Consider the following 17,520-nt stretch of genomic DNA (forward strand, 5'->3'; position numbering starts at 1 on the left):
TTTTGGTAAGTGGCTTAGCCTCTCTGCGACAAAGACTTTCAGGAGCATTTTAACTATTAAACAACAATAAATGTTTGCTAGACTTTTCCTAGTCTATCTAGCTGTTTTTATGTTAAATAATAATAGATTCTTCAAGAAAAATGTCTCCCGTTTGTCATTATGTTTGGTGATTTGGGTCACATGATTCATATTTAGCACTTCCAAACTTATTTAAAGGGAGCGTAAAGTGTATTGATGCAAACATTTCAGTGCACTGTTAGAATTTTGTGATTAAGACAAAAATGCCTTGAATTTTAGTATTTCCCATGAATTTTCTAGTGGTGGAAAGATTTATTTTTCAAAATCAACTACTTAATATCGTTGTCTTTTTTTAGGGCAAACTAAGAAAACGTAGCCAAGTACTGCTCATATTAAGGCAACTATTATGATTTTGCCCAAAAATGTCCTCTGGGAAGCTTGAGGGTTAACCAATGGGGTTAACCCCTTAAAAATGCTAAGTGTCTGTCTCTCACATACTTGTGTTTGTTAAAATACAGTTTAATTACTCTGACATTCATTGTGGTGTCAATTGTGGCTAAGCTCCAAAGCCTCTTCTAAGTTTTATTTTAATCGAAATGACATCACATCACTGGCAGCCTTTTCTTTTTCCTGTCTTAAAGCATTGCATGATTTTTTTTTTCCTCTATGATGTTAAAGCAGGAAAGATTATGTTCTTGGTTTACTTGGCAAAGACATGAAAGAGACGCCTATCAGTTTTAGTCAAAACACAAGGAAATAGCAACATTCCTTACTGAACCATATGAGCTTGTGTTATACTTTGCGTGTTGTTGTGTTACTTTTTATACATGCATGTTCGCTGGAATTGCAAGGTAATCATTAAATAACTTTAAAGTGTTAACTTGTTACCATACTCAAAATTTGACATGAACACTACTACACGACACTGCATTTAAAATGTATGGAGCTTTATGTAATATTTTTCTCATATGTTTTTTGAAGTAGGCCTACCTTCACTTTTAATATGATCATCTGTTCCAAATAGCAAAATCTATAGAGGTGTGTTTAAACATGTTCTGAAGACGATCGTGGGCAGATCGAAAATGAAAAATGCCGCTTGCGGTATTTCCCAAACAAGGACCAACCCAAGACAAGCCTTTAGAATGATATTTCTTGCCTTTTACGGCAGAGGGAGCTGTTTCTGCTAACTCTTGCAACTCCTCTCCTCTTACAATTTATTTTAGGTTTATTTTGTTATAAATAATGGTTATATTGGGTTTCTTGTTAACATGTGCATGTTTTTTCAACATAATTGACAGTCTATAAATTGAGATCAACATTGAAACTCAAACTTGGCAAATATCAAACTATTTTAACTTATTCATAAACTTATTTAAATATACTTATAACCGAGAAACAAAGGGTATTTTAGAAACAAAGAATATAGTTTTCCAAATGTTGTAGCTTCAGCTTTGTCATTTTCCCATCATCATGAATAGACACCCTGTTTAAAGAAAATGCAAATGGCTGAAACATTTTACATGGATTGCAAAAGAATCTAACTCGGGCCAGTTTAATCAGAGTCACCAGTCTAGAATGAATAATTTTTTTCCAGTTGAAAAAAAAGTCATGTGTTTTTCCTTCCATGCTCAGGGAAAAGAAATCACTTTTCACACTTGCTTTGAAAAGGAACAGAGTAGACACTTATTCTGGAGAAAATTAATTACAACGAATGAACCATAGAATGTTAACTACCACTGAGATGAATAATTGTAACGTCTGTTGCAAATCTTTTCAGTTATCAAGCTGTGTAGAATGTAAATTGAGCATGCATGCTGTCACAGATCAGCTGTATATCCGAGATCTGTCAAAAATCTTAAATGAATGAGAATTTTTACTTTATCAAATTCAGTTACATGCCAATAAATATAACCCTATAAACGGAATGCATCATACAAATCATCTATTTAATCCTAACTGTAAATAAACATGAATAAGTAAGTGAGTAAGGGAATTAAAAAATGTACTTTCTCTAAAGAGGTAAAGATTACAATAGATACTTATACTAGATACTTTAAATTTACATACTATAAGTTTAATAACTACTGATTTAAGGTGCATATGCAGGGCTCAGTTTTGGCAGCAACTAACTTACAAGATTAAATCAGATGTTTCAGAAAGACCTCTGAGGTGGGGTTTAAATACTTTGCTTGCCCTTCCCAACCACACGGTTAATTGGACATGTGATAAACACAGCAGCTTGGTTTGCTGCCTGAAATGGTCAGCTGAAATTCAACCGGACTACTACAAGCTGCAACATCAACTCCAGGTAAAAAATTTTATAGCTTTTATATGCTGCGATATCTATAATGAGATTCTGTGTCTGTTTATAAAGTGTATAATGATTAAAATTATTATGTAATTTGTATAATATTTTGCAACTGTATCTGAAACAATATCTTTGCATCGATTGAAATAGATAGCATGCCTTTGATTGCAATATTACATCTTTTTTTTTTAACAATACATACGTTTCCTATTATATACAGGCCTTTAGGGCCAGCAATAGGATATTAGAGCTTGTGCAACAGATGTTGTGTATGTTATAAATTCCCAAATTTTAGTTTGTACAATGATACAATGTTAACCATTGAATTCTCTTTCGTTTTTTAGCCTTGTACATGTCAAGGATCTAATTCTGCAATGATATAAATAGCAGTTTAACTTTTTCATAGTTTGGGAATTTTGCTTTAAATGCAAAATCTTAATAGCCCATACCCTTTCCTTCAGCAAAATTACAAACTACGTTGGATGACTTCGTATTCTCGTGTTAATGCCATTAATAAACAGGAAAGTTAGTGAACCGCTGATTAGTTGTCCTGTTGCAGTTGAAAAGGAAACATGTATCTTTGAGCAAAAGCTGTACAATTAAGTCTTTCTAATTCATTATTATGAAGAAAAGACTAAAGCATTTTTTGTATGTTGTATGTTTTAGTCAGAACTTAAAAAGAATTTTCAGTCACACGGCTCTCTATTCAGAGCTAAATTAAATTACTGATTCTAATTGGCTGATTTATTTATATCATTGAGCAAACTGATGTTGCTTTCCTTTAGGACAAATAAAAACTAAATCCTTTTATCTGTAAACAGGCAATGGCTAAACACTCATAATTTGCAAAAGAAATCTTCTAAACAAATAAACATTAATTAAGTAGGTAAGCTTTTTTAAAAGTCTTTATTTAGATTAACATAAGTGGACTTGAAGGTTAAAATTAAGATGGAAAATGTAACTCTGATACTTATTTAACATATATTGTAAAAAAAAAAAAAAGTTTTTAATGTTGAATGGCTGTGTGTGTAAAAAAAATAAATAAATAAAAAAAATTAAAAATAAAACTTTAAAGTGGCAATTCACACCTAAGGAAATGTGCCTAAATAAACCATTCAGTCTATGGTGGAGTAAAAAGCTACATGTTAACATTTTGCAATAAATGAGGCAAAAACTTTTGTTTATTTACAATTATTTTGTTCTATCTCTGGGATTCATCATTCTACATGCTAGTGACAATGTGGCATTTTAATTAATTTCAGATGCTTTCTCACTCCACTGGATGAGATTCAAGATGATGCCCAGCAGCAGTTCAGGAAAGAATCTGGATCTCTCTCGGCTAACAGACGATGAAGCCAAGCACGTCTGGCAGGTGATCCAGAGAGATTTCCACCTGCGAAAGAAAGAGGAGGACAGACTAGGGTGAGCCTTCTGGAGAAATTGCATTTGTGTGACTTTAAATTTTTCTTTAAAATTTCCATCCAAAAAGACAATCTATAAATATTTTTAATATACAATCTGTACCATATTTCTGATATTTAAAAAAAATCAGTTTTTCATATAATGTTCATATAATTATTGATGGTTTTGTCTATCCCATCATTAGCCCTATTTGAAGTGTTACTCATAATGTGGATCTGGTAAAAACTTAAGTGCTTTGCTGTTTTTTGCTTACTAAAGGTTTTCTGTAGTCTGTTCATCTGGGATTTATCTTTTGACTGGAATATGTGGAATGTCTGTCATTAATTTATGCTGTTTGAAAAGATGGATCTCAGGAACTGTTCCACGCCATTTAGCCGAATGTGAACTCATCTGAAATAAATCTAAAATCTTTTTTGAGTGCAGCACAAAGTTTTTCAGTAGAGAATGTTTTATGAGCAGGAATTCTTTGGTTACCATGATTTACTTTTTAATTAACCCTATTACCACCAAATACATGTTTGTTGTTGTAGCACTCATCTTAAGGAAGTTTAATTATGTTTGTGTTGAAGACTGCTTTATATTGTGGAATATATTATTGTTAGACAATGGCCTCTCTGGTCTTCCGACTGAGAGATAGCATAACCATAACTCTTGCAAGACAAATACAAAATGAGCCCAATGTCTTTATTATTTATAATAAACTGTGATCAATAAATAAGTCTGAAGAATATTAGTTTCAACAAAAAAAAGCAAAAATAAAAGTTATCCCCACCTCTACAAAATAAAAATCATCTGCAGCCAAAGTGGGAAAAATATGTAAAATATTAAATATATAGGACATGGAAAGTAAAGTTTTGCCTTTTCTAAGTGGGTTAGCATATATGTAGTAGCTGCATTTTTTGTTTTTACACCAACTGAAAGTCTTAAGTAATATCTTTGTAGGAAATGAATAAAACAGCATGTAAAAAGGATTTCCTATGGTGGGCCTGATGTTTATTTTTATGTGATGATGCTACTTTTAGTTGCTTGTTAAAAAAAGAAAACACTTGACTCCTCGGAGACTTTGCCAAAAGGCTGAGCCCATGTATGTCTAAATTCCAGTCATTTTGAAAGAGGTAATAGGATTTGTCTCGGAATATTGAATAACATCACATGACTGACATTTTTCTCTCAATTCTCTCACAGTCGGAAAGAAAAGGCTAGCTCAAAATAGTCCCATGGAGGCCTTATTGGCACAAAGTTGGGATGATTTATGATAGTAAAAACAAAGAATGTAAATATGATGTTTAATGCAATGTTAAATTCATCATCTAACAACATTGCGGCATTGCATAGAAAACTTTGTGGAATATTTGATTGAAAAAAAGTAAGTGTTAATGTAAAATTAACCATAAAAGAGTTTGCTGCTGTTTTCATTTCTTGGAAAAGAATTGTGGCCTAATTAGATCAAATGTGCATTTTCAAAACAGAGCACACTTAAGGATAATGCTGAAAATGTTAGATATATGACATATGATAGATTTGACTCACACTTGGACGGAAGCACTTTCAACTTTTGCCAAAGGAAAGTTGAAAGAGCCACAGGCATATGACCATTCAACATGTGGAGGAAAGCTCTTGGCTGGATTCTTCTTGAGAAGAGCAGATTTAGCAGAAATTTCCTATATATCCGGTTTTAACCCTGCACAGCTGTGCTACAGAGATGTCATTGTCCTAGTATTCCATTGGATTTGAACGTAAAGCATGAGAAATTGGCACATTAAGAATGGAGGTTTTCATAGGAAGAATAGAGAGAAAGTCCAGGCAGAATGTAGAGTCATTTCCTCTCTTTTTATTCTGTCTAAAGCAATCTGGACATATCTGTTCAAAAGAAATTTGATCTAATTGAATTAAATCTAGAAAATGAGTTGGAATGAGGTGAAGGGATTTAGCAAGCTGTCATGCAGAATAAAGTATTTATTTGCTTTGTGATTAATAATAAACAGTCAATATCCTAGCAATATGCATGTAATAAGCATATTGAGTATGTTGCTGAATCTATGTGTTACAGATGTTTCTTTGTCAGTGTATTGTTCTAAATATGGATTTAGGTTTAATCTAGATTTAATGTTTAATGTTTATTATTAATACAGGGAACTCAAGACTAAAATTATGAAAGAGGACAACAAGAGAGAGCTGCTGGAATATCAGCCTAAACTCAGTGATTCACTCTGCATTCGCTGTCTCCAACCCTTCAAATTCTTGGTCAACAGCAAGCGCCAATGTTTGGACTGCAAACTGTTTGTCTGCAAGTCCTGCAGTCGTTTTAACAAGAAAGACAGCGGTTGGGTGTGTGATCCATGCCACATGGCCAGGTGAGCACCTGACAGACATTGTATTCCTCCATGAAGAAAGAACAAACAGGAGAACAATAGAATTTTTTTTTAAGCAAATTATTCCCCCAAAAAAGAAAAGGACAATTTTGGTAACAATAGATTATTTTTGTTTTACAATTCACCTAATATTTACTGCATAAGTTTCAATAATGAGTCTGTTTAACTTTTTAAATGTTTTGAATACCTTTTATTTATTATTCATCTTCATTTCAGCTGAATTACTACCATAAATTAACCTAAAAATGCATTTCCACCTTTTCACTCTACTGCTAATGAAACATTGTGGGACTCTGAGAAATGTGAGAAATCACATTAATTAATAGCCCATCATACCTCATGATTTCTTTTCTATTATTATTAATTGACTAATTAATATTTAGTTATTGTTTATGTCTTTCTTTCCTGTAGAATGCTTAAGATTGGCACTCTAGAATGGTTCCATGAGAATGTACGCTCTCGCTTCAAGCGCTTTGGGAGTGCAAAGGTGATGAATTCGCTTTTCAAGAGGGTGAACAGTGACCGTGCCTGCTCTCAAACTGACCTCAGAGGTAGACTTCAAAAGCCTGTTGAGATTCCCCTTATAGACTGAAAATGGAACCCTGGGCAGTGAGCAATCTTGAGCATTATTTTAAACTTACATGCAACATTAGGGGAGCTCGGTGATAGTTGTAACATTTTTTTGAATGTCTCTTTATATCTTTGAGATTTTTTTAAGCCAGTGTGTTCAAAATGTACAAGTGTCTGCTATTACGTGTAAATGGCATTGATGTCGCACAAACAAAAAATGCACAGCTTAGTTTCAAAGAGGAGTGAAATGTTACAATTCATCCCATAGTCTGGATTAGTTGTAACACCCTAGGGTGAAATGGATTTGAAAGCTGTTTTTATTAAACACTGGGTTTTCGTTGGGTATAATTGGTGTGTGTGTGTGTCTCTGTGTTGCAGCTCTGAATAAAATGTGCATCAACAGTTGAACACTATTTGTGTTTGCAGGCTTCGTGAGGCTACAGAGAACAGGTCAAATCCAAAATTGTTTGTCATTGAGGTCTTTCTCTTTCAAGAACTATAGGAATGATTAAACAAAATCATATAAATACAGTTTTAAATCTGCTTGGGTTTGGTGGTGACATCTCACTGTTGTTACTAACCAGTAGTTTTGTTGTTACAACTGACTCAGAGCCTTGTAGCCATGAATTTGCTCTCCTTGCAGCCAACAGCTAAAACAAGATCACCAACAACATGCTTTAAAATATCTACACAGAGACACAAATGACATAACTTTTATGGGTTTAACTACAAATCAGGCATTACTATCCTAAAAGTAATTGAAGTAAAAAAAAAAAAACATTGCTTTCTTAGCTCAAATGTAGTTTCCCCCTCAAACAGCTGCTGTGATAACCACAAAAATATGAACATGTGTGAAGTGAATCTGCTGATTTGTAACTAGTCCCTGATTGTGGAGATTAGAACCGTTACGAATGACCTGTGTTACAACTATCCTCAGTCTCCCCTATGTGTGCTAGGTTTTAGTCTCAAGAAGCTAGGACCACCCTGAGAAGAAATATAAAGATTTCCATAGACTTCTGTCCATTTATTCCTAAAATTGTTGTGAACTTAAACCAAGATTTGCACAAAGGTTAATCCACAGAAAATAGAAATGAAAAAGTCAAAACAGAGGTAATTACAACAAAGAAAAAACATTATTAGACAAATTAGACTGACTGAACTGCATCTTTATCCTCTCATTGTAAACAGTATCCAGTGAGACCCTGCTCTTAAGCTGTAGTCACTTTGCAGTGAAACTGCTGTGAAATGTTGCTGTGAAAAACAGGTCTATTGTTTATTGTCACAATTGAGAACCCCATCTCACACAGAACTTTCTCACAAACCCAGCAGTTTTCTGCTAGTGAATAACTTGTGTGATCAAATTGAAAAACAGCTGAAGGAAATCTTTCACTCTCACATATATCACGTTACCACACTGCATACTGTTTGTGTAATTCTGGGTAAACTTTCTACCACCCGACTACCCTTTAGCAGTAAGAGAATTGAAATGGTATTTTTTTACAGTGCCATCTGTTCAATGCAAACCAATATTTGAAACAATGTCTGACAGATGACTTACAAGAGGAACACTGAAGGCAGAGCTTAGAGGAGAGGCCTTCATAACTTTGAAGGATTTAGTGGGGAATCCAGAAGGAGAGAGAGAGAGAGAGAGAAAATTGGCCGTGCTGAATCGTCCATGTGATTTACTCCTTACTTAAACAGTCACATGTCTTCTTTTTCTCTCTGCCTGGACCTGAGTGCGCCTCTTTTATCCAATTTTCAAGCTCTATCAGTCCTGAATAAGAGTTCAGCAAGAGAACATTGCCGTTTAGGTCAAAATAGAATAACAACAATCAGAACAAAAATATTAATTTCTTAATTATATAATGTTCACTGTACAGATGAGTGGAAAATACTAACATAGCTTGTTGAATAGAAATCTTGGCACAGGGTTGTCATGGTTAACTAAAGCTACAATAGTTTTTTGCTTCTTAAAATAAATGTCAAGTGTGCATTTTTCACATAATTGTGTACAATGGCAATGGAATGACAATTAAAAGCAGAAGGTGACTTATGTGGAAAACACTAATTTTCTCAACAAAGTGACCCAGCAAAACCCCAGTAGCTTTTGATGTTTTCTGTTAGTAGCGCAACACAGAAAACTGAAAGAAAACACTATAAATCTGCTGCTTTCAACAGTTTCAACAGCTTCCTGTAGCCAATAACAGTTTGTTATCTGTTTCTTGTTGTTTTATGTTTAATTTTTCATCTGCCGCTGTTCTTCTCCATCCCACAGAGCCTCGAGACGATGACACGCACAGCATGCCTGAAGTTCACAGTGAGTAAAACAAAGTCCCATTCCTTTGTGATAACAGACAATATTAATGTTGATGTCATGCAAGAATCTAAAGTAATCAGTGAATGTCTTTCATCTGTCCAAACAAGACAGCAGCAATCTGCTCTCACGTCATCTTTAATTTAATAAGGCAGAGAACAAAATGTCTGTGGAAGAAAAACACCTCGAATAGCCAGGATAAAAACTGAATATCCTTTTCTAGGCATAAACACTTAAGGTATTTTTTGTTGTCCTGGTTAAATTTAAAAATATATAATAACAATAAAAAACAGTAGTTCAGTTTTGCACCTGCCCTGTGTATATACTGTATTTCAAACGTAGTCAGTATACAAAACGTACTTAAAATAATACTGTGTAGGAAAAAACATTCATTTTCTATTCAGCTTAGTCCCTTTATTAATCAGACATCCCCACAGTGGAATGAACTTGTGACTCATCCAGTATATGTTTTACACAGTAGATGCCCTTCCAGCTGCAACTCATTACAGGAAAATACCCATACACTCATTCACACACATACACTACGGACAATTTAGCTAACCCAATTCCTTTACCACATGTCTTTGGACTTGTGAGGGTAACCAGAGCACCCTGAGGAAACCCACGCGAACAAGGGGAGAACATGCAAACTCCACACATAAATGCCAACTGATCCAGCCGAGGTTCGAACCAGCGACAGCGCTACTGCGCTGCCCGGCCACCCGGAAAGAACATCATTATTTAGAAGTCTAAATAATGCATCCGGGAACTATTTGATCATTTTCAACATTTTAGCTAAATGTCATCTGTTAGCCAGCCACTGTATTTAATATGAAAACTTAAATATATAATTCCTAATTTTGGGCCCTGCATATCTGTCTGAAAACTTTTTTAAGTGAATATCCATGAGAAAATCTTTAAAACCTCCGAAAACAGAACATGGGTTTGTAGTTAAAATGCGTTCGAACAGTCTTTATTTAGTTCAAATGAATTGATGTTTATGATTCTTGTCATCCACACAGCTGCTTCTGTCTATAGTCAGGAAGATGAGCAATCTGAGAGGACTGACCGACGCCACCTTAGCCTGGTACCGTATTATTGCTTAATCATCACAAACTGATGTTATAAATTAAAGCAATGCAGAAGCAGGAGCCTTTTTAGCTAGTTAGCTGTTCTTTCAGTTTAAAAATGGTGAGAGATCGCCCCCTCGTGCTCATTTGTTATTTTAGTTTTTAACAATTTTCTTCAGTAATGGGCTGAAATTTCCTTTGATGTGATTTTAAATGTATATTGCCCCTTGAGGGTGGTTTTCAAGCCAACGTAAATAGATTTATACTTTTATATTCAAATATCAATTAAGACTATTCTCAATTTGTCTAAATCTATTTGAAACTCAGTTCATACATTTATGCTTATGGGCCTTTGAGAGTAAACAGAAAATGAAGAGAAAACAGGACTGAGGCTTCACTCTTGGAAGCAAACGTTTTGATTGATAACCGTTTTTCTCAGTCACTTTGGTGCATTTCTCATTCTCAATTCCTGTAAATCTTCCCATCATTATGTCAGTTGTGCACATTAAAAAAAGCAGGTTCTCCATTCCTTTGAACAAGTTACAAATGCTTTTGTACCTCCATGCAAATGATTATCTGCAATTCTTTGATGTTTTCTACATTATCAATTGCTGCTTATGTGATGTTGATCCCTACTGAATAGTCTCACCCCCTATACATTTCATTGTTTGTTCATGCATAGGTCTTTACATGCAAAATGGCTAAAATTGTCATAATATTTTGTCATTATGCATTTTCCAACGAATTTCCATTAGACTTTTATTCTAAATCTGTCTACAATTGGTAAATTTCTCTCAGATGAATCTCAGCATTTTCTTATGAAGGTGCATCTAAAAGGAGATTGTCCTGTGTTCACATTTCTAATTTTGTTTAGATTTTTCACAAAAACAGGCATTTGAGAGATGAGCTAAGAGTTTTGAGCAAGAGACTGGGTTTTGAAGGTAATCCATGATATTTTGCTATTTGTATGCATTATTTTGGGAAATGCACTTTACGGTTTTGTAAATTTCAATTCTGATCTGAGAAATGTACCAAAGCGATTGAGAAAAACTGTAGTGAACACTCATGAACACTTTCCATTCCACTAAAGGTCTTGTATAGTGGGAAAAAAATATTTTCTAGTTTAACTTGTTATTTTTTGAGAATTAAAAATGTATATTTTTTCTTCCTCAAGATGAGAAAAGGCAGGCGGCTGCTTCCTGTTCATCCTCTAGATTTTAATCTTGGTGTTGAGAACTGTGCTTATTCTCGGCCTCCCTTACTTCGGGTTTGTATGTAATTTTTTTTGCACATCTGTTGTCAGAAAAAAGAAACTTTTTTTTGAACATATCCTACGGCCAACATCAACATCAATCTGCATTTGCATCTTTTTTTTAAAAAGAAAAATACAGCGGTAGAAGCAGTGTGAAAAATGTTTGAATTATCCAGTCAGAGTTCAAAACTAATGCTCTACAGAGCTCCCACTGAGAATGCTCAGACTGTTAACAGTGATAAGACTTCTCTTGAAATCTTGATTGTTCCGTCACTGATAGAAATAATCAAAAAAAAATTAGTCATGCCCAAGATAGAGTGACAGTATTTCGGTTTGATTGATTTGGGTTAGTTTGAGCCTCAGAATTTCAGCAAGGAATGAATCCAATGTATTTAAAATTAGGCAGACAAAATATTAGCTTAACAACAATATTTGTTTTGATTTCTTCACACTAAATAATCTTTAAAAAAAACTGTCACAATGCATGGAGTGAAAGGAATAATTGTATTAATTAAGATTTAATGAATTTTAAAAGGCTGTTGTTTAATTATACCTTTAAGCATTCAGGTAGCCAGGAGAAAATAACCCAGACTAAGGACTCACTAGCAGAAGATGACTGGTCAACAACTGTTAAGCAGATACTAGAGAATGGAACTCATGGCAGAGGCAATGAGATGAAGGATATAATGCATATCAGCCAAAAGAGTCTGGACAAAGCCTCTCATTTTGGTAAGATCTGCTCTCTGCATTTATTTCCTTTACCAACACTTAAAGAAACATATTAGAAAAAAATTCTGAAAACAAATAAATGTATGCTAGACTAGTTGAATAGACTCCGAATTTCCTTTTGTTATTTTCATAATAAAATAACACTTTACGTTGACAGAAGCCCTTTATTTTACACATTCTGTTAAATATATTTAACTGTAAGTATGTTAACTTATAGTAACTCTAACCCTATAGTTTGTCTAATAATAAGCTAATACTTTAATGCCAGTTACTGTAGGTGAACTTCAGTTGCAAAGTTACTTGTAAGTCAACAGAATGTCTGTCAAGATAAAGCGTAACCAACTTTTGTCTTTTGTTTGCTCTTTGTAGATGACTGCACACCCCACCTAAACCAGAGGTTGGCAAAGTCATGTTCCCTCTCCAAAATGAGCCTCTCTTCAGCTGGCAGCACCAACTATCACCTCCAGCGCGAGCTTTCTTACAGCCTGGATGACTCCGATGATGATGAGGATGATGATGAAGAAGAATCAGAGATGAATGTTATATACAGTCATGCCCTACATAGGGAGCCCTCACCAGATGAGGTTCCTCCACAGGTGCAGTCATACTTCTAATAATGGGGCTTCACGGCTTTCTTTCCCAAAATGTTCAGGTGTTTTTGAAAATGCAACAAAAACATTTATGCATCTCTATGACTTCAGATTATTGAGCTCAACAAGCGTATGTCAGCAATTGAATCTATTCTGAGCCGTTTGGAGCAGAAAATGACTTTGCCAATAATTGGGGGATCAGTTGAACAGGTAAGTTAAACAGTTGTGCTGCCTAATATTTCTGTAAAAAAAAAAACCTACCTTTTCTGGCTTAATTGGCCTTTAACTCAGGCATGGGATGAAAACCGTTTTCAAGGTACACTGCAGTTTGGAAAAGTCAAGGTTTTAAAACCACCAAAATTTTCTGTAATACCATTCCTAAGGTATGTGTAAGATTTTTTTTATTTACTTTTTTTTTTTTTTGTTTTTTAGGACAACAGTATCTCCAGCAGAAAAGATTTCTAAAGATGTCATTTTAAATTGTTTAAATCTGTGTTTTTTGAAACTAACGAAGACAGCAAAAGTCAATGATTCATTTTCATTATTTTGCCTGACACATTTACTGTTCCAAAATATTTTAAATCTTTCAAAAAATAAAATAAATTGAATTCAAAGGGGGGGAAATCTTTGTTTTTACCCAAACATTTTACCCAAAATGATATATTTTAGAGCAGTAATCACAATACTGTGATACCTTGAAATTTACTAATTTACCATATATTTATCCAAGCTTACCGCCAGAATCTAATACCCACCTATGCCTATAACTTAACTACAGGACACAGTTTATTCAAATATCACACAGAGACTCTCCTGACTCCCTGTAGGTTGAGCAGAAAGCTGAGGATTTGTCTCCAGCTGATTTAGAGGAGCTTGAGCTTAGGAAAAAGCTTGATGAACTCACTGAAAAAATAAGCGACAAAGGCTTTTCATCTGATGAGGAAGATGCAATTAAATCACCAATGGCCTCTCCAAAGAAAAGTGCAGTTTACCAAGTTTCACCTATAAGAGGAGCTTCAGCTGGACTTGTCCGACCTGACTGGCCTCTTGAGGCTGAATGGGTGAGAGTACTCTGTGTACACATTTAACATACATCACTATACATGCTTAGACCTATTAAACGTGACATTTTATTTATATTCCCTTACCAATACTTCATGTTAATGGTGTGTGATTTTACCACCTTACTGTCCTGAATGATCTGCTATGTTTTCAATTGTATACTCCAGAAAGCAAAGCCGAATGCACACAAATCATTAAAAAAGCAGAAGAGGGTGAGTTCCTTTGAGTTTAGTAACACAACTAGCTGTGAGCTGTCACAGCTGGAGGGTAAAGTTGCAATGGCAGCAGCCAGCGTCCAGAGCACTCAAAGTGGGGTACGTCACTTTAGTCCATATTCTTTCTTTTAACACTAACAAAATCTGTATTCTGTATTAATATGGAATCTTGACCTTTCTACCAAAAGTAAAAAAGTAGAAAAAAGTGACTTTTATTAACATTTTTAATAGTTTAAGGTGATATATTGCTTGGGTTGGTGTTGTGCAAAAACCTTGTAATAAACTGCAATTAAATGTTTTGTTATTTTACAGATTTTTTCTCTACATATTGCTTGTAGATTATTTCAAATTGTAAATGAAAAAAATATGAAAACTGTTAATTAACAGACATTTTAACAGTATTTAACAGATGTAAAAGTTGCATGTGTGACTTGAACTACTTTAGCTGACTTTCAAAAAACCTCCCAGTCTGTGAGCTCAACATACTGATAAACTTCAGCCAGATGTGATTTGATCTAGATTCCACTGATCACAGAGTAAACTACCTTATGTGCAACACATATTTTTAACATTAGATATTAAGTTTTGCACTTCATTAACTGTTTCAAACTGAACAGGATATGCACAGGTGGCAACTCTGAACCAGATTATGGTTTCACAGTCTTAAAAAAAACAACTAGAAAAAGCTCCAGATGTTTGAGTTTACATGTACACTAGCGCAGATGTGTCAAGTGTATGTGTTCGTTGTACATGGTATTAAATTAAGTAAACTTCGTTTGCAAGGATGTGCAACTTCATCTGTGACCATATACAAAAAGAACTGAACTATACTTTAACTACCTGTCTGTTCATGGTTACTGTTTGCTTTATGTGAAGGTTACAGACATTCAGAAACGAATCGCTGCTTTGAGTGCAGCAGGGATGACAGTGGAGACATCCCGCAGACGGGTATGTAGAGATGCACATACTCGCACATTCCTATTTTTCCAGAACAGGATCAAGCACAAAGCCATTTACATATAAAATATATTTTTGACCAAACATGAGCCAGCCAATCATAAATTCTGTTATGTTTATAACAGCTGTTTGCAGCAAATTCAGACAAAGGCTAAATATATTTTTCTGTTCTTCCCTTTTTCATTTAGACTCCTCAGCCATCGAGGATGTTGCATGCATTTCCAATTAGTAAGAGCAAAGTTTTACACTGCATTTTCAAGAACATGTAATCTGTTATCAGTGCTGGGTAGATTACTTACAAACTGTAGTCTGTTACTGATTACAAATTACATGTTGAAAATTGTAGTTAGTTACATAATCGTTTAGGTTATTACTTTTAGATTTTTTCTTCTATTTTATTTTATTATTTTATTAAAATACTTTGACCTAACTTGTTTATTCTGCATCATTTAAGTTGATGGTTGTGAACTTTTTCTGAATCTCTGTGTTGCAAAAACATTTTTCTGTTTTCAAAAGTTCTGAAACATTTTTTGTCCAGCACTCAAATGTCAATAGTTAGTGAATGTCTACAGGAGTCAACATTTTTATTGGATCCAAAAAGTTTTTAAAAAATTATTACACTTCAAGAATGGGCGTTTTTAAATAGCTTTAGGGCAACTTTGATAAAAGGTTTGGATCCAATTAAAATGTTGATTATTGTACATTGATTTAACTGAAAAGTGTTTTGTCCAAAAAATTTAGAATTGTTTATTGCAAATTAATTTACATTACTTTTACATGCGGATTAAAAAAATATGGGGATACATTTGTTTGTAATTACATGGCAAAATATCAAACCCAGCACAGACTTTTAAAAAGTGGAATCTTTCCCAAAATGAGCATTGTGCCGATTCACAGTTTAAAACTATAGAAGTATTGTTCAAGCAAATAAAAATGGGTTTCCACATTTCCCAGATACAATCACTAAAACATGTAAGTCATGATTAAACATTTGAATATGGTTAAGATTCCTTATGATGCACTCTGAACCAAACACTGTGATTTTAACACATTACACTGATAGCAATCAGGTCCCATGCTCACCCTCTGAATCTAACTGACCATCAATCATCTGTGGTCATGAAAGAGCATTTGGAAAATTAGCTATAAAAGGAGCTGTAATATTCAGAAATGCTCAACAGGTTGAATTCTCAGAAAGTAATCAAAAGATTTATTATAAAACAGTATTCTGTATATATCTGTAAGCACTGATAATGCTCTTTTTGCTTTCTCTGAAGGAGGCAGCAATGAAGCAAGATCATTACGGAAGTTGGTCACTATGTGAAACAATGACAGAACAATTTCAAAACAATGACAGATTCACATAATGCATATTTAATGTTCAATGTCAGCTGCAAGTGTTTATTTTTGTGTGTTGGACATCCAGCTTGATGTTGTATTAGTAATATTTGCTTTAATCGTTCAGTAGATGAATGTCAGATTGTGAAATGAAGCTCACCTTTAGCATGTGCTTTTATGATAGAAAATGTAATTTGTGCACGTAATATATATTGTTACTACATTACTCTTATTCACATTGTTGTTTTGATAAAGCATTTGCATTTATACTGAAAGATTTCTAGTTTCCTTCACAATTCATGAAAAAATGTATTTTAAATAATGTATTTTGTATTTTAAATAATGTATTTTTTATGAATTACATATATGTAGTCAGAATTATAAGCGCCCCTGATTTATTAGCCCCCATTTATTTTTTTCCCTAATTTCTGTTGAACGGAGAGAAGATTTTTTTCAACATATTTCAAAGCATAATAGTTTTAATAACTGATTTCTAATAACTGATTTATTTTATCTTTGCCATGATGACAGTACATAATATTTTGCTAGATATTTTTCAAGACACTTCTATACAGCTGATAGTGACATTTAAAGGCTTAACTGGGTTAATTAGGTTAACTAGGCAGGTTGCGGTAATTAGGCAAGTTATTGTACAATGATGGTTTGTTCTGTACACTATCAAAAAAATATAGCTTAAAGGGGCTAATAATTTTGTCCTTAAAATTGTTTTGAAAAATTTAAAAACTGCTTTTATTCTAGCCAAAAGGAAACAATTAAGATTTTTTTCCAGAAGAAAAAAATAATATCAGACATACTGTGAAATTTTCCTTGCTCTGTTAAACATAAAACATAATTTGGGAAATATTTAAAAAAAGAAAATTCAAAAGGGGGCTAATAATTCTGACATCATATATATATATATATATATATATATATATATATATATATATATATATATATATATATATATATATATATATATATATATATATATATATATATATATATATATATATATTTTGAAACAATATTGTAAACATGATTTCTGTACATTAAATAATTTACTGCGCAAATGTCTTTTCCATTCCATTGTCGTCCATGTCAGTGATTTATTAATGAACACATAATTCTGCACTGATGTATTTGCAAGCTCAATTTTAGCATAGTCTGGTTTCTCACCTTCTCCGTGTCCAATTGATCACTGTCATTTGCATACTTCATTCTGATGTTTTGTGCGAGTAAATTTTAAGCCTTCACCCTCCCACATACGGAGTATAAATTGCTGGATCCGTCTGTCCTGAGC

The 17,520-nt window shown here is 33.7% G+C and overlaps 1 protein-coding gene across 2 annotated transcripts; it reads left to right on the plus strand.

Annotated features, from left to right (window-relative positions):
- Nucleotides 1-2,271: 2,271 nt before the first annotated feature.
- Nucleotides 2,272-16,745, plus strand: mlphb (melanophilin b). 2 transcript variants are annotated; one of them, XM_087267856.1, is made up of 15 exons: nt 2,272-2,326; nt 3,589-3,748; nt 5,881-6,102; nt 6,532-6,671; nt 8,966-9,007; nt 10,027-10,091; nt 11,249-11,341; nt 11,887-12,055; nt 12,425-12,651; nt 12,757-12,855; nt 13,473-13,706; nt 13,875-14,021; nt 14,799-14,870; nt 15,068-15,107; nt 16,157-16,745. In XM_087267856.1, exons 2-15 carry the CDS (start codon nt 3,609-3,611, stop codon nt 16,201-16,203), a joined length of 1,737 nt encoding a protein of 578 aa, XP_087123982.1. In that variant the 5' UTR covers nt 2,272-2,326; nt 3,589-3,608; the 3' UTR covers nt 16,204-16,745. The 2 variants fall into 2 exon arrangements, with proteins under 2 accessions (XP_087123982.1, XP_087123981.1); XM_087267855.1 differs by lacking the exon at nt 15,068-15,107.
- Nucleotides 16,746-17,520: the final 775 nt, after the last annotated feature.

The sequence above is a fragment of the Danio rerio genome, chromosome 9 (genome assembly GCF_052040795.2).
Source record: "Danio rerio strain M-AB ecotype USA chromosome 9, GRCz13ab, whole genome shotgun sequence".
Classification (NCBI taxonomy): domain Eukaryota; kingdom Metazoa; phylum Chordata; class Actinopteri; order Cypriniformes; family Danionidae; genus Danio; species Danio rerio.